General features: G+C 28.0%; 1 protein-coding gene across 1 annotated transcript in view; it reads left to right on the forward strand.

Moving 5' to 3' along the window:
* The first annotated feature begins 214 nt into the window (after positions 1–214).
* LOC132922477 (lachesin-like) overlaps positions 215–19,619 on the forward strand; it is a 70,133-nt gene continuing 50,728 nt past the window's right edge. The window contains exons 1-2 of the mRNA XM_060986032.1: positions 215–533; positions 17,123–17,259. Of these exons, the coding sequence (XP_060842015.1) occupies positions 479–533; positions 17,123–17,259 (192 nt within the window). The 5' untranslated portion in view covers positions 215–478. The remainder of the gene's footprint in view (positions 534–17,122; positions 17,260–19,619) is intronic.

Raw genomic sequence — 19,619 nt, forward strand, 5'->3', positions numbered from 1 at the left:
CGGAATACTCAACTTAGGGGTAATGTTTATAACGTCCGACCCGTGACTCATTTATGCCGTGGTTTTTATATTTCCCCGTCAAGTTCGATGGCCAGTCGTCATCAAACCGCACGCACATGGCAGTGAATCATTTGGAGCCCGCGCGCGGTCCCCACCAAAACGGTTTTAGACACATGAAAATATTCGGTTCACATGCACTATACACTATACACTATACACGCACACACACATGCATGCACGAGCCTCTTGTGTGGAAGAAGTAACAATACCGATGCGACTGCCAAATGGCCCAGTTGCTTCCATGTGGTTTTGACTTTACGATGTACTGCCGCGTGCGCGTTCACGATTTTTGAACCTAGTGTGCGATGCTAAGACCTAAGTCCAGAAAATATTATTTGTTCAAATCGGTGTGAATAGTGCGGTGTAGTTGTATAGTAATTATTATTATTCGATTTCAAACGAAAATGAATTTTAAAATATGAAGTGGTTACTGTTGATTTTGTTCATCACGCAAACTGTATACCAAATCAGAGGTAAATCATAATATTATTTAAAAACAAAGTTTTTTTATGCGATTGAATTTTCGTATAAATATTTGTCATGTATCGTTTATAATTATTTAAAGTCGATTCGAATTAATATGAGTAATATGACTATGGTTTAATATCGTTTTTATATTAAAAAAATGTAGAAAGTATATACATTTTTATAAACAGATTAAGTAGGTAATTACTGTATTTTAGTATTTACATTATGTATTTAGTACTGATCAAAATTAACTGAATTCATTAAAACATGTTGTTTGATTATTCAGTCAAAAATTATTATAACATTTAAAATATTTTAATAATATATAGCTATTTGTATTATAGCAGGAACTACTAAATAATTTACTTTTAAATTAATTTTATTTCATAAGTTGAATTTTAAAACAAATTATTATTACGTTTTTGTACTAGACGTCTAGACCTATATATAAATATTATTTAAAAAAAATATAAATTAGTTACGTTTATACATTTTTTAAAAAGTTTATAAAAAGTAAAAGACTTTTTAGTTAGGTAAATTTACCGGAATAAAAATAAGCCATCAAATTGGCGTAACATCATTTTGTAGTATTTTAAAACTATTAAAGCTTATACAACTTTAAAAACTTTTGTGAAAAGTATGAATTGTATATATTATTTGTATCCACATGAGTTATTGGGTCTGAAGTGGGTCAAATGTATTACAATAAGTTTGAGTGGTGCATATACATTTTAAGTTCAAAGTGACCAAAGAACGTTAGAGTAAATCATTCAGAATTAGACATGAAAATAAGATTTTTTTCAATATTATCATAGTTTCAATCTTAAATATGTTTGAAATATAATCATAAAATCATAATATATATTTTATATATATATAACTCGTATTGCTTATTAGCCAGTTTTAATGAATGGGCCATGAACATTAGCCAAACATTTGGGGTACTAAAGCCAAATAATAATTAATATTTTTTCTGAGTATTTTCATTTTATTATACGAATGTTGCAAATTGTAAGTTTGTTACCATTATATTTCTTTAATAATCACACAGCCACCAATTATCATTAAGGATTAGTAAATATTTAAACTTGATTTTCAGTGCGGAAATAACGTGCTGTAAACATACTTAATAATATTAAATATCGTTTAATTGCTATTAATACACATTAAATTATACTTGGTATTATAAAAAAATTATGATCACATAACACTTACATAATTAAATACTAAATAAAAAATAATACAAATTGGCAATGTTTTACTCATTTTCGTACAATCCTAATGTTTTTAATAGCCAGAGATCGCAATCGGATTACTAAAACGGGCAAATTATCACTGATATTTATAATTATTGCCAATGCAAATAGTGATTATAATTACTAATCTACCTATTCTAATAATTTAGTAAATGGTGTGCAAAAATTGTATGATTTTCTAGTTATTAATAAAAACCCATACATTTTTTATTTTATAATTGTTTAGTTTTCAAAAATTAAATGGTTTTAACAGATTTTGAATTATATGCAGATTGTTTTAATAGGTTTGTTCACCATGTATCAAATAGTTACATTTAATGTTTAAATAGGCGTATCCAATACAAAAAACAAATTAATGGAGTTCCTATTTTCAAAATCACAATTCCTATAGATTTTAGGTACCATTGTTTATCATTATCACACTTAGTGTCTGTAAAGGGACGTATTATGAAATTATGATTTTGTATTTGTATTTTATATCAAAATTATGTGAAAAAAATGATAGTTTTTTATAATACTGTATAAAATTATTATTACTTCCATGCATCGATGCATCAAATTGTATTGTACATGATAACTACTGTGTAGTTGTCCATATTTTAATGCCACTTACTGTGTACTACATCTTCTGAAGTTGTGTGTTAATTATTTATTACAAATGCTTCAAGTACTATAAACTATAGTTTGGTTTAAATCCCTCGGAGCCTTTAAAAGTAACCACATTGACTAACCTATAGTACCTAATGCTCTTAATATTAATATTATATTAGGCACGTTGTAGTATAACACTATAACTGTCACAAATAAAATATATATTTTATTATTTACAAGTAATTTGTCTTATGTTAGAAATACATGTACTAAGTACTAATGGTTTTTTTTTTATCTAATGGTAATTTATTACAAATCATCTTAAACACTCATTGTTGAAATAACAGTACCTATAATATAACTTTTAATATAGAAATATCGTGTTACAAGAATATAGTAGTTCATGTTCATAGTCTGTTTGATTCCCCTAAAACTACTTAGCATTAAATGGTTATTTGTTATTACAAACACTTTTTTTAATAGGGGTTAAGCATTTGGTATAACTTGTAGTGTCTTAGTCATACAATATTATTATAAAAACGGAAATAGTAATTTGGTAGAGACGCGACTTCTCGTAAAGTATCGTTTTATTAACATTATATTATTAACGTATTATAATCTGAAAATATATCGATTTAAATGGAATGAAGGAATTTTAAAGCAGCGATATAATTGTAGTCGAAGCTTTGTAGGTAGAAACCTATCTATTAGTTATTACTCAATTTATGTATTATCACCCGTTTTCATCAGCTGTTACGTATCTATATATAAATATCTGTTAAGTCCTTATCTATTGTATTTGATTCTATCATTATTATAATAATTAATATTCATCGGTAATACTATAATATTGTATTTTATATTGGGACAAATAATATTCAGATTGTATAGAAATGTAAGGAATTATTTTAAAAATAAATTATAATTATGAAAACAGCTATTAATTATAAAAGTAAAAAGAAAAACCACACCCAATGAGTATCACATTATTTTATTCTCTTTTCTCTATTTAGTATTTACGAGTTTAAAATGAATTATAATTTATAAAGCAATAACTTTTAATGCTGTACTCCCTAATGAAAACCAATACGTACAAATTTATACTATTAAAACCAAAAACACACGACAATAACAATACGAAATAAATATTGCTGGTATAATATAATGTGTTTCAAGGTTAGGAGAGTACCTATCTGCATAATCAATACTAATATTATAAAACAGAAGGGTAAAAGAGTTTGTATGTTTGAACGCCTTAATTTCAGAAAATAATTGACTGATTTCAATAAAAGTTATATCAATCGATTACTCGAGACTCAGTAGGTGTCCTAAGCTTCTATTTTCGACCCCTATAGGTTGCTATACTTACATATACATTTCATCTTCGCTGATGAAAATCGAATAGTTTTTTATTTATGTATATGGCTATAATGAGTTATGGTTATAAAATCTGAAAAACAATTAATATAGATTAGCCGACCCATTATGCGTTGCTATGGGATTTGTTTTTAATAAAATAATATATAATATTTAATTTATTGTTTGTTATTAAAATGTAAAACAAAAGGCAATGTCCTTATTTTCGAAGCTTATAAACTCAAAATCTACTCGACCAATGTTGACAAAAGTTTCAGGAATTGTTTTTAGAGATATAGGGAAAGTTTAGAGAGTAGTTTGAACAACGTTAAAAAATATATCAACTTACCAAGTGATAGATCGAATACAATAGGCGGATTGATGATCTCGGTCGAATTAGTTCATAAAGCAAGGTACATCGATGTCGATTTGCCCGTGAACTGAGGTACACTACAACCGAGATACATAGATACAGCACCATATTTTATGTTTGTTCATATTGTCCCGGACAAAATCGGGTTTTATAGTTAGTGTAAATATATAATATAAAAAAAAATAAAAAAAAATACAGACAATTTATATAACTCATAAAGATAATTATATTTCTTGAAGTTGTATGTTAAAAATATTTATAACATTAACATAATATATTAATAACAATAATTTTAGCAAATATTAATTAAACGTATTTGCAACCATGGCACATTCGCGAAGGATATTAAGGATATAGTATTTTTTATACGTAGATAGTTAAAAATACTAAGAAGTAGTCAGTACTGTAGTACGAGTATTATGATGATTGTTTATAACTTGATGAAATTTTGAGTTACAACTAGTCGGGTGCATTATTTATGTAATATTATTTATTTTCGAAACGGTATAAGAATATTATGATGTTCGGAGTGTATGTATTTTTCAGAAATGTATACGTGGGGACAATTCATACGAGAAATAACTGAAAGTGCGAGGGCGTAAAATACTAAGGTCTAAGATGTTTAAATTATAGAATAATATGATATATAGAATAGTATATGATTATAATGTATTCAGCTTATAAATAATAATTTACTGCTTTCGGATATTATGTTTAATTACAAGCAAATGCGGTATAATATCTTTCGTGTTGGGCGGTGGGTGTGATGATACTATACTACAATTATGGTGTAGTGCATCTGTTTTCACACCTATTCGCACATGTGTTTACCCCTTCGCACTTGCTCGGTTCTCGTCTACATAGCTTTGGAATTTCTTCGTATAGCTTTGTGGCAGGAATAGCTCTTATAAAATATTCCACGTAAACCTTTATCTCGAGAAAAGTACAAAATATTTTGTTTTTTTTTTTTAATTTTAATTTAATTTAATTCTGTATTAGTTTCCACTGTATTCACCGCCCACCGGGTTTTTTTCTTTTTTAAAACAGTTTCATTCCTACACGCTCCCGATTTAAAAAAGGATTCCTGACCTCGTGACTGTCCACAGAAATGCGTTAGTTCTTTTTTTACAATGAACCATAGTATACTATGGACGCAACGTGTACCACCGTGTTCGTGCTTCGACGTTTAAGTATAATAATATACTTCGTAAAAATACTCATAGGATTTCTGTTATAGCCCATTGTTTGGTTTTTTTTTATCTATTTTTACGTTAGTAGTCAATACCATCGAATGTAATATCATATTGTAAAATCTTTACCTATAATATAATATAGTCAACCCTTTCCCTCGAACAGGTTACTGTGAGGGGCGAGTGAGGCCACGACGAATTTATATTTATTCACGAAAAATATCTTACATGACAACGAACGCGCGAGGTTTTTTATATTTGTATATACCTGTCTTTTGTGCATATACATCCTAATCATATATTTATACATTTCCGATTCTCTAAATTTGGTTATCTCGGATTTGTTCTTGAAATCTAGACGTGATCATATTTTAAGGATTGTAGCTAGCTGGCGCCCGGTTATATAATATGTATAATACCCATTTCCCTAAAAATCCACATATCTTTTGTTTATTGCAGATTACAGATAGTATTCCTTAATATTTTAAAAATGAATGCGTACGATCAATAGAAGCTGTAATATTGGTTACATTTATATGGGAACAATATTTGAATGGATATGATTTAAAAGGAAAAATGATTGCAGTTTTTAAACTAATTTGATTTTGATGTTTAACAGATTGTGATATTGTCATAATTGTAATTACACAATATTTATAACATTTTATAAATGTTTTGTTTTTGTAATGATCATTATTACGTTGTCCCCGATATTTTTTTCATAGGCCCCTCATACGCGTGATTTTCCTACGATGCCATTTTTAGAATTCCATCATCTATAAATATTTCGTTGGCCGGACAACAACAACCACTAATGTTTCTTGCTCGGTTTATAAATTAGAGTTATTTTTTACAGCCCAACCATCAAATAACGTACAATCAGCTGCTTCCTGTCAATCATTTGCACATGTTACTACAATATAATCAACACACAGAAAAATGAAAAATGAAAATTTAATAATTATTTTTCATATATTACTTCTATGTCCATTATAATATCGTATTATATAACCCTTAACGGCATTAACATTGAATTTCAAACTGCTTCATACTTTCATGTAATATTAATTTTGGTTAATTTCATTAACTTTATTTTGGTTGTACTCAATATATATTGGAATTGTACTTTTTTTTGTTGGTTTTAATTGTTTACATCATATTATATTATATTCATTGTAATATAATCAATGGAGTAATATATTGTTTGTAATTTCGCAGATTTTCCGTTTATTTTTTTTTAAATATTTAAATGTAATTTAGTTTATTTATATTTGTATATTAATTTATTTTAAAACCAGCTGTACTATTTGAATTGTTTTACTTCTATTTAACTATAGTGAAATCATTGATGGGCCCATCGTGTTTATTAATGTCTTAGGTTTAATGGAATATAATAATAATATACAATGCGTATTGATAACATGTAAAACGCGAACATTAACTGGATTTATATAAAATATTATATCTACGAAAGTTACAGACAAGAGACTGATTTAGATACAACGGATGTTTTGGTTTCGAGGTTTTGTTTTAATTGTATAAATTATGCAAGTTGAAATTTAGAGCTCAATCCGAATCAGTTTACCTTAACGGAAACTTTTACTCGAGGGACCCGAATAATAGCGGACCAACGACGGGTGTGATACAAGACGCCAATTCCGTGAAATTCGATACGCTCGAAAGCGCTTAAACGGTAACGAGAATATTATGTTAGACACACACACACACACACACACACTTCGGACACTTTTTTAATTGACTTTTAGATAGTGCTGTGCTGTGGTGACCCAATGCGAAATCGATCTTTGGCGCCGCGACCATTAACAATAATGACTATATATTATTATATTATATGGGTAGTAAAATATTACTATATAATCGTGGATGTGCGAGCTTTCGTGGACTTCAACGTTGTCTGGCCGCACGACACGATATTCCAACGTTATTATTTATTATTATATTATATGTAGTTACTTGCTTTTATATACACATATACGAGAGCAGCCTCCGCCACCGTTAAATCTGGCGGATGGCGGTGGATATAATATATCGCGACGCGCAAAAGTACAAAAGTCGGTGGCTTAGCTACGTATTAACCGATGACGTCTGTGGAACGTACGTGTACCGTACGATCGTACTCGTACATTATTGTTATTATTATTATTATTGTACAGGACACCGGTACGGTGTGCGTTGGAATAGGTACGCGTAGGAAAAACAAAAAAAAAAAAAAACAAAGAGAAGAATGACAAAAAATAAAACATCACGAAACACAAACGGTCGCATTAACGCCGATGATAATATGTATGCGCCGTGTGTACGTCCGAAGAATAATGCTCGTCAGTGTATAATATACGTATTAGAGGTGTGCGCGCGTATTTCGTGGCGAGTATACCTACCGCTCCGAGTCCCATACGCACTGACCGACGACAGAATTATAATATTATCACCGTCGTAGCAGTAATGAGAGGAAGAAAATGCATAATATAATATCATCATCATCGTGACATTCGTAACGAAGTGCCGCGGCGTTTCTACGGTGTCGGGCCGTACCGGATCCCCGTGAGTGGGTACGCGGCAAAAACAATAGACGACAAATTCGGACGAGGCGGCTGCCACACGGTTTGATGGTGTCGAATTATTATTATTATTATAACAATATTATACACCGTTGCAGGCCGTTTGCGGGCCGACTGCGACTCGCGCGCGCGCCCGTGTACTTGCGCCGCGTGTCTGACGACGACATCTGTTCGGCGTCCCCGCGCACACCGTTTATTGTTATATTATTATTGTTATTGCGAGCGGCAGACGCATTTTACTACCTACAACTTCGTGTCGTATAATATCATCAAAACGGTATAATAGCGGTCCTCCGATCGTACTATATTGTGTGTGTGTGTGTCATATCTCCCGCGCGAGCCACAGCCCACAATACCACCGCCGCCGCCGTCGTCGTCGTCGTCGCCACGTTATTATACAGAGAATATAATATGTCTGTGCAGTGCATATTATAATATATATATATATTATTATTATTACACAACAATACACATTATATTATATATTATATATTATATTGTGTGTCCCCGTGCGGCCTTTACTCATCGTCGTACACCATATTATAGGTATATGCGCATAGCATAATAATAATAATAATACGTGTCTGCGAACGCGTCCCGTGTGGTGTGTGTGTTGTGTGTGTGTGTGACTCATTGACTGCGCCGCGTCCGTCAAAAACTCGGGTCACCCTCCGGTCTCGCCGCCGCGTATTTTATTGCGCGCACATTGAAAATAGAATTTTGCCCCCTCGGTGCGCGCCACACCGCCGCCCGGCATCAACCTCGGTATTAATACGTCCGTATCGGATGGCGGCAACGACCGTACCGCAAGAAGTTTTTATTGCCGATGTTCATATAAACGCGCATCGTGCCGGCATAATACAAAACCCTACTCTGAAACGCGCGAAACGTATACTGCACAAATCACACTACACACAAAACAACCCCTCGCTGATATTATTAAACTGAGCTTAAACATTATATTATATTGTGTGTGTGTGTGTGTGTGTGTGTGTCTGTGGTTTCGCGGGTGGGCGAGCGGTGTATATCGAGCTTTCAAACGGCAGCACGAGTACACACTGCTGCAGCGATTCAACGATATTTAATCAATCGGTTTTTTTTTTTTTTTTATTAAATAATAATTTGCGTATAATATCGGTGCGTTTTTATTTTGTAAACTAGCTCTTACGCGCCCCGCGAACCGCTGATTTCACACGTTTTAACGCGATCGTCCGCACACAGTAGTGCTGCTTGTAAGACGAACGCGAGAGGGTGGTCGACAAAAACAAAAAAATTTAAGTCACGTTAGACCGTGTTCGACTCTACGACACGTCTTATTTTCGCAACTATACGCGACACGATGAGATATTAATTATTAAAGGCGTCACATTCACCACGTAATGTGTACGCTGAATAGTGAATTTATTATACCGTAAACCCCCCCCCCCGTACGTGGTTGTCATAGGTTAAGACCTACAATTTTACGGTTTAAATTATATTTTGATTTTATTATCAGACATAATATTACTATGATTTACGAGTAATGACCTTTATTATTTGTAGCGGAAATAATCGAGTATTTTTGTGCTTTTTGTTTATACAAATGAATTCATTATAGTTTAATTTAATTTTTATTTCATATTCCTATTCTCTGCCTTAACGAAATGTTACTGCAGCTATTAGGTAATTATCGGATTTCCCATTGTTCTCAGGTTGCTTTCCAACCATTTATTTTTCTTACTTTTTTTTTAACTCGAGATGCCCGCTGGGTTATTTGGGAGAACTATTGTAGTATTGAATTTTTAATTTACTAGGGGCTTTTTAAACATAATTTAGTATACTTAAAAATAGATATAAAAAATTAGATGGATAAAATAATAAAAAAAGCAATAAATATATCTTCAATAAGTTTGTAAATGTATTTAATAGCTTTTTAAAGCACTTTATTATTATTCATTAATATAATTATATAAACATCATTTAGTTCATTAAAATGAATTGATTAATTAATTTATATATTAAATTTGTGATACATAATAAAAAAAAACACCATTAAAGATAAATATAATGGTTCGGTTTTTGTTAAAAATTAAAATTTAATTAGTTTAATATTATTCATTGTTATGAAATTCAAAAATTATGTTTTTTACAAATTGCAGCCTAGTATAATGTCATTCGAATTTAATTTTTCTATATTCTTATAATATTGACTTATTGTACATTTTTTGGCTTTTATTTAAAATGATAAATATTTCATAGGTATAATAGGTACATAAAAAAAAATATTTTCAGGATTAGAATTATTCAAAATATCTATATAAACCCATTAATAAATAAAAATTATTTTAAGTTATTTAGAAACACTGCTTAGTTATAGACTTATAGTTCGTTTAGTTTACTACCTATACTAAAAATGGCAGATAATTTGTGTGCAAATATGTATACTTCTTTTGATGATAAAATCGGGAGGTAATATGGAAGAAATTCGAAGCCATATTAGGGTACAAAAACCAGTTTTTAATAATTGTAACATCACAAAGTAAACAAATATTAAGTTTATTAATCAAAAATATGAAAATATGTAGGTACACTATTATAAATTTATAATGTATGTATCTATAATTATAATTTTCCAGTATAATACATTATAGAGATTCAGTCAGAGTGGTAAAACCATTATAAAAACTCTGTTAGAATAGTTATTTTATATATTGACTTAATTGTCTCTATTGTGAAATGTTCAAGCGTAAATCAATATTACAGACAACATTCGAAAAATATTTAATAAATGACCTACTACAAGTTTAGTTAATATTTACTAAAAATCAGTCATCGATATTTCGCTATCAACATATTTCCATTGTAATAAAATGTGTTTATTAATATTTATATTTTATAAAGTATAATTTTGTTATTTGGTTTGCAAGTATATTATGAAGTTAATCATTATTCAATTTATCTAAAGGTACATGTAATTTAATATTTAATGTCAATTTAACATTTGTAGTGCAAATTTTAATATAATAGTATTTGTTTAATTTTACCCGGAGGCTAAAAAACTTTATTTTATAGTTCAAAAGATAAAATGTTTAAATTCTACATTTTGTATAATGATAATGTTCGAATTAACCAAATTAAATCGTCAGTGAAGCCTTTGATAAAATTAAAAGAAACATAATTTTATCTTGTAACGTAAAAATAAATCAAATTAAAAGCTGTTTATCAAAACATGTCGTTTTGAATTATTAAAAATTGACAGAAGTAGTTTTTTAATTTTTTTTATGAATCTATTTAATAGTTCAGTAGCACTTATTAACCTAAAATATAGATCCTAGATTCACATTTTCATGACAATTATTAATACGTGTCTACACTGGAAACGATTAAATTGTAAAACAATAATACATTTAGATACAATCATTTAAAATGTAATCATACAAATCATTATTTTTAAACTACTGCATGAATTAACATTGTTATTTTTATCATTTTTATTATTATCCTGACCTTGGATTTATTAAGTTATACATTTTTTTTAATATGCATGGAAAATTGTCTATAAATAAAATGTTTTGGCATCGTTGGAAGGGATTTCATTCTATGTGACGTTGTATAATATTATTAATTATTATTATTTACGTATTTATTTATTAAAAAATAAAAATAAAATAAAATAAATTAACCATTATATTAAATATTGTGTACCTATACAATTATTTATATATTGGAAAAAAAAAATTAAATATTGAATTAAGCTACATTTATTTTTTATTTTATTTTCATACTAATGGAATTGATATAACAATATTATATAAAAATTTAATTTTTACCATAAGATGAAATAATTTTACAAAATGTATACTTAAAAATATAATTGAAATAATCTAATATTAAAAAAAAAAAATAATAAATAATGTAGGCATGGCTTCACTTTTGAGCAAAGAATATCACTCATATTGAAATATTGTGAAAAATGCTTGTGTTTAATTTTATTAATTATAAATTTATAAATTTAAATTTATATAAACAATTATTGAAATTATACCAAAAAGCTAATTAAATATTATTAAATTTAAATTACGATTAGTGTGTTATTATTGTTTTGAAACTGTTGATGTGAAATAAACAAAATTTTTGAAAAGGTGACAAAATGTAGTAGACAATACACCTGACTAAATATTGTACATTAAGCTATTGGGATTATTGTAAGTCAAACTACAGTTATATTATATTGTATTTATGTTTGACGAATGGACATTAAATGGTTTTTATTTTAAAAATGTGTTTAAATATTAAATAAGAAACTTAAAAATATTAAACGTCTTTTAAATTCAATTCTTTGAGGTAGTTGGATAATTTGTATTACAAATTTAAATCCCTTTAGGTAAACTATTACTGCTTGAATTTTTAATGAAATAAGGAGTTAAAAGAAAATATAATAATGGACTAAATTCTACCATAAATGTATTCATTTTTTTTCTTTTAATATCTTGTGAAAATTAAAACAATTCATCGTTCCATTGTCGTTCCGCATCGTTAAAGTGAAATTGCAAAACTTTTATTTATATAATTATACGTGTATTTAAAGAATTAAAAATTTTAGTATTTCCATAGCAAATATAATTATTTCTTTGATTAGATTTTGAACAATGAACTCGCAAAAATTAAATATTTATTATATTGTTCAAATTGAATTTTTTATCATACATTTATCAAATACTACAAAAAATTAAAGTTTATAAATTATAACCATTAATTAAGATTTTTTTGTTTTGTTTTAATGTGTATGATATTTTTGTGGTAGAAATTAAAAATTTTTAGGTGTACCTAAAATAAACTTTTGTGTTTGTACCTGTAAGACAGTTAAAACTCATTTAATATGTTAATTTGCATATTACTGTATTAGTGAGTATGTCGGACCTTGTTAGCATGCATAGTGATAAATGCGATCTCATAATTTCTGATAATGATAAATGCCTTTTAGACAATGCTGCTTGTCTATTAGCTGTTAGATTAGTTGTTCTGGACTGGGAACTGTTCTATTTAATATATAGTGGACAGTTAAATTAAATGATTGCTCGCCCGGGCCTTAATAAGAGGTTTTTGAAATTATTAGTGGCAGACCCTCATGCCCCCACCATCTGCTATCGCCCTACACATTACAGGTGGTGTGGTAGTTTTATTTAAAACTGCTGTTGTTCACAAAAATACACCCGAGGGTATTGACCGTTCTATTGTTATTACCCCCTGTAACGTTCCGATATACGCATGTAGTTTTTAAGCACATAATTTTGAAAATTTAAATTTAATCCCCAGGGAAATTTTGCTCAACAATATGACACATGAACTAAAATTGAAAGAAAATTTTAGATTGTAACCATGTGCATGTTTTATTGAATGATCTGTGAATGTGAAATGTATAGTATTGTTCATACCTAATGTCTGCACACAGCTTATAGAAACATAGAAACGCCTTTCTGTATTATCATATGATACGAACCTGAAACACAAGAGTAATAATATGATTTAAATAATATATATATTTCACGTTTAACTCTCTACATTTACAAAAATAAATCGTTAGTTTAAACAATAAAGATTTGGGTAGGCCTATTTTGACAATTATATATAAGCTTTTTTCAAGTTCATATTGGGACTTTTTTTTGAGTTTATTGCAAATAAAAGACAGTTTGATGAGGAAAATAATAAGAACATTGAAATAAAATGTATGTTTACACTAATGACGTTCTCTTAGTGTTTTTTTTTAAGCATTTACTCGTTTTCTTTGCGTGTCTACTCGGTGATATTTTATAATCATATATTTACTTATTCAAAATAATACGTGATTTTATGTTATTTTCGGTCGTAAAACTTGAGGTAGCTCGAGTGTCTTCTAAAAGCATTCCATAGCGCTTTAATCCGCCACGTTTCCAGAGATGCAACTAATGGTAGCGGATTTAACACATACTCATACATTTTGATAGGTCCCAAAAAGCAGAAGGTGGCATCTGCCCGAATGTTGGATGGGGGATGGGGTCAAAAAACGACTACTTTTGACATGCAGTGTTTTTACGGTCCTTATCAATCTTATGTTTTAGAGCATGTGAGCTGGTGGTTTACCGTATGCGCCATTATTACTTTTAAAAGTAATTAAAGCCAGTCGGGTGAGAGTCTCGTTGATGGATTGCCCGTCGGCAGATGGTCACCAATTTACGAGACACGTTTCCCTATTATCTGTGACCACAACCGAAACGGTTTATAAACAATTAAAAAAAATGTATATTCGTGTTATATTATAGTAATATATTACATTAAAAAAACCAAACAAACAAAATTATCGACATAATTTGTTGTGGGTTCTTTTTTTCCATTCGTGTTGGATGTATTCAATTTCACGGCGCATCTAAACTCTTCACGGCCGGCTTACGCGTGGCTAAACATTGACTCCCATCATCGTCAGTGTGCCGCAATCGATATAAAACGGTTCGAAATTTTTATGAAGAAGAAAGATAAAAAAAACCTATTCACAAACTTACTAGAATGACTAGTGATGTGTTGGGACGTGATGCCGTACGCGAGAGAATTTTGATATGAGCAATTTCGGAAACGAATAAACGCACGTAAGCACTGATTATATAGTTTTCTTTACGCTTCAAACAAAAAATAAATATATTATATTCCAGTAGATGATTTAAGTATTAGACATTTTATTTATCCAAATATTTATGAATTATTTATTTTATTATTTTAAAAATAAAATGAGTACCTATAGTACCCATTATGGTTTTATTATTTTATTTCATGTTTATACATTCTTCAATTTAATATATTTTTTTTTAAATAAATTATAAGCTTGAACTTTAAACTTCAATGGAAAGTTGAATATAATATATAAAATTGTAAGTAAATACATATTAGTCGTGATTATTATTTGTTTAAAAAAAATTAATCATTTTAATTGTAATATTAAAAATTATATATATTATTTGTAAGCATAATTTATTTGAGTTTTAAAATTTTATTTTTATGTGATTTTGTATTAAACGAATCTAAACAATCATGGTTTAATTTAAGTTCGGTACTATCTTAGACTAGTAGCTGCTGAGTTATGGATCAAGTAAAGTTTTTAGGGTTTTTGAATCCCTCCTAAACATAAACAAATATTCATAGTCTTATAACTATAAAAATGTAAATCATTTTTGTATAATAAATGTATATTTCCTAGTATTATAATATTTTTAATTACATTAACCAAATCGAATTTCTCAAAAACCAGATTCTTTCGTCCATGCAAGTTATATTATTCTATTTATAGAGCGGTTAAATGATTTGAAAATTCGATTTAATTTGAAATGTACGATGTACCTATTATTACACCTATAACAGTTTAGATGTATAAATGTTAATATAATTAATTATTTTAATACCATTAATCAAAATAAAGACCGTTAAGTCAATCAAACGTATTAATTTAAATTTAATGATACAATATTAATACGTACCAATTTTTAATTCTTGTATTGAATATAAAATATAAATGATAAAATTGTTATTATCACAATAAATATTTCAATACTAGTTCCTGTTTGGTAAAATTAAATTGATTTATTTTTATATTATTTATAGATTTATATTTATATATTTTATTTATTATGAGTTGATATGAAAATGTATATAGGTTATAGAACTTCCTTGTATAAGTTATAAGAATTTAAATTTTTATTTAATATAGATAGCCCAAATTGTATTATCCCCTTATCAAGAATATCTTGTAATGGAAATTATAATTGTGGAAATTAATAGAAAAATAATAAATGATACAAGGTGGTTATGAAGGTATACCAACAATTAATAAATATAAAATGCGATACAATAAAATATGAAATTAATCATCATAAATTAGAACAATATATGAAAATTAAATTGTTTTTACTTATAATCTTACATTTTTGTATTATTTGATAATAACTAAATGTTTATAAGTTCGAAAACTTTAAATTTTTTGTAATACTATGCGTTTCTATTTTACCAATGACATTTTTTTTAAAATTATTTATTGTTATTTACATAAAATATTTGGATACGGAATATTTACAATACCTAATGATATATACTTTGTTTTTTTACATAATATTTATTATCGGTCATCTTATTGTATAATAATGTATATAAAACAAGATTTAACATAAACCAGTTACAATAGTATTGTCAACAATAACTAAATTTAAAATGTATTTATACAATGAGTTTGTTTGTTTTATCAATTGTAATAAAACTATCATGGAAATCATTTAATAATATCTTTTTGAAAGTCGTAGTTTGTTCAAAAACAATAGAATTAAGAGTGCTTTTTGGTATTGTAAATTATGTTTGAAGAGGCAAAAACGAAATTCTATGTAGTCTTGTATATATATATTGTAGATTATGTAGATTATACAGTGTAAACAATATTGTCACTATAAAAAAAAGAACAACATAATACTAAAAACACGTACTTTTTATGTCATTCCTTTGAAGTCAGCAGAGTGGTTTTGCCTAAAGCACAATATGATATGGGGTGTTAAAATGCACACTTGCAGTTTTCTCTCTGGGAATAAAGTTCAACCACTAACAATCACAATTAATTTGTTTTTTTAGTTAATTAAGATTTTTTTCATTAAAATTCACAATTCAAAATAGTTGTTGGACAACAATCAATTTTCTTTAATGAATACTCATTAACTCATTGAATTTGCGTGTTGCTTATTGAGCTCAGTCATATATATTTTCGATAGACCACGATATTGTAAATCCATTTAACAATATATAAGTATTACATATACGATGTTAGTGTGGACATGGACTTAAGGTCCCAGCCAAATTAGCCGGTTGCACGTTATTTAGCGACCATCGCGAGAGAGCTCATAATATCAGAGGTTTTGGCAAGATTGATGATGTCCCAGATGATCATCGTTTCCTTGTTAATGCCTTTGGCCTCAAATAGCAAAAATATGAGTGAGAGAGAAGAAGAGGAAAGGAGAGAGAGATGGAAGAAACCTTCTCAGCCCCCATCACCAAGTTGTGTCAGGAGGAGAGTGGAAAAACCACCGACACCCGTAACTTAACGGATTATGATATTACTTCGAACATATTATAGCCCATTCTATATCTATAGTCGGTACATGGTAGAAAATAAAAATATAAAAATTATTGTTTTTTACTGTGCAAAAACTCTCGTTATGGAATGTAACGAAGATTCATATAGTTCTAATTTAATTTGTTTCTAATTAGTTGCAGGTAGTGTTATAAAAAAAAAAGTCGACGAACAACCGAAAACGTATTTTGAAAATGCACCACAAAATGTGTTTGCGTCCGCAGGCCAAAATGTCTTACTGCCATGCCGGGTGAGGCATTTAAACGATAAAGTGGTAAGTGCACTTGATGTATCGTATAACATAAGCATATAATATAGCTATTAGCTACAATACATAATGCATAAAAGTTGTTGATGTCTTTTTAAAGTGCATTTATGACTGGATAACTGTTCTTGAAATTCTAACGATTTATTAAATGGAACAAATTCGCTATGCGATTTTTAATAAATAAACTTTACAGTTGTATATTATTTAAAAGAATAATAATAGTCAAAAAGAGTCATTGACATAGATTTTATTTAAAATGTATTATTGTATAGTATATTGCATTTTTATCATGTCAACATTGTTGATTTATTATAAAACTTTATTTAAGTTAAGACTATATTTTTTGATTTATTTAGACAATTATTATTATTATCGACATAGCTTAATAGTTTTACAACTAGTTTTTTTTACGAAAAAAAACCTTAGCAACTATGGCCATTGTTTGTAAAATAAAATATAAACATTATTATTATTATATTAATTATATAATTATTATTGGAATACATTAAGTAATACATTTGAAATTTGTAAATTGTTATGTTTTCTATCACTTAAAGTATTTATCAACTATTTAAAGATTAACAATAATTAAAATAAATAAATAAAAGTACTTAACTAAAATTATAATTTCAATAATTTTTACTTGTCGTGTTAATTTAATTACTTTCATACACATTCCCAAAAAACTACATATATTTATTGATAAATAAATTGTAATTATATAAAAAATGATCATAAATATTTTCTAGTAAAGGAAATCATGTAGCATTATAATTCAAAAATTTAAAATACTGAAAATTTAGTATAGGTCATTTTTACTATGAAATATTAAAGATTATATCACATTGTACACACTTATACTGGCGACCATTAAAACCTATACAATATACTGTACATACATTAGTACATTACTAATGGTTGAAAACAATTATTAGACTCTAGCAGTGTTAAAAGGGTTTTCTGAATTGAAGTGATTTGAAGTGAACTCTTGCTAGAAGAATGGTATAAAATAAAGTGGATAGATAATAAGGTAAATATAGTCTATACCTGTTTGTGATTTTGGATGTTACTCGGTCTTTTTCGCAGAGCTTTTCTAGACTTCGAGTGATTTTATATTCGGTATCTTCATATTGAAGATAAAATGTACATCTCCTAAGTAAAAGCATAGGCTCAATTGTCAATTGAAAAATATGAGATTCTCCACTATAGTTTATTTTATTGTATAATATATTATTATACATTATATTTGTTTTTAATGTATACAATTATATACATTTTCTTCTGAAACAAAAGTAATTAGATTATTTCTAAAAAATATTTAATCTTAACTGTAAGTTAAATTTCGGGTTTGAAGGTAAATAAACAACAAGATTAGTAAAATGTAATCTGGCATTTCTATGCTTGAAAAAATGTCAATATATAAATACATTCTTATAAATATTTGGCAAATAAGTGAGTATACGTGTGTACTTTAAAACTGTATAATTAATTAATTCTTTAATATTTTTTTAAGAACTCACAAATAAAAGTAATAATGTAAAAATACATTTGTTTGAATTTTATTTTCATTCATGAATTATTACATTCATAATGTAGACTGTTCACCATTACAAACTTTTTTAGTATACATAATTTATATTTTATGATGCACTTTAGGATAAGTTCGTGGTGTTGCGAGCTCGAAATTCAGTGAAATCAAAGGAATAGCAAATTATTCAGTGATTGAAATATGTATCTTTAATTTTATTAATATTATAAATGATAATTAAGTGTTTACAATAAAGTTTTAACCATAATATTTTATATCTTTGGTTGATTTTAAAATATTTAATACATTGTATATTAAAATGTATAGTGGATTATGTTAATTATTTATAAATTAAGAATGAATTAGTCGTTAAAAATAAATAATAATGTTTAGAATTTTTATCTAAAAAATAAATATCTATTATAACATATCATCAAGCCCAGATGAAGACCTCTAGTTCTAGTAGAACAGAGGTAGTGTACATGGTTGTATGCCCCCATAAATGGACAAAAAGCAAAAATTATAGTTCTTTTCTTATCACTGTTTATACAACATTATAATGTTGGATACATGAATGAACATATAACTTTAAAATTATTGACTGTTTAGATATAATATCAGCAGCGTCAAATCTTAAATTTTGTCTGTGCGTTGCAAAAAAAAAATCTGTGGTCTCTTAAAAAAATATCATTAAGGTACCTATTTGTTTGTTTTCGTTAAAAAAACATATTGTGTTCTAATAACTGGCCGTAAACCTGACTACGTTTACGAAAAAAATGAATGAGCATAAAATATGATACTTTATCGATGTGTTTCGATTTTAGTGTAGGTACTTCAG

This window comes from Rhopalosiphum padi, chromosome 2, assembly GCF_020882245.1.
Source record: "Rhopalosiphum padi isolate XX-2018 chromosome 2, ASM2088224v1, whole genome shotgun sequence".
Taxonomy (NCBI): Eukaryota; Metazoa; Arthropoda; class Insecta; order Hemiptera; family Aphididae; genus Rhopalosiphum; species Rhopalosiphum padi.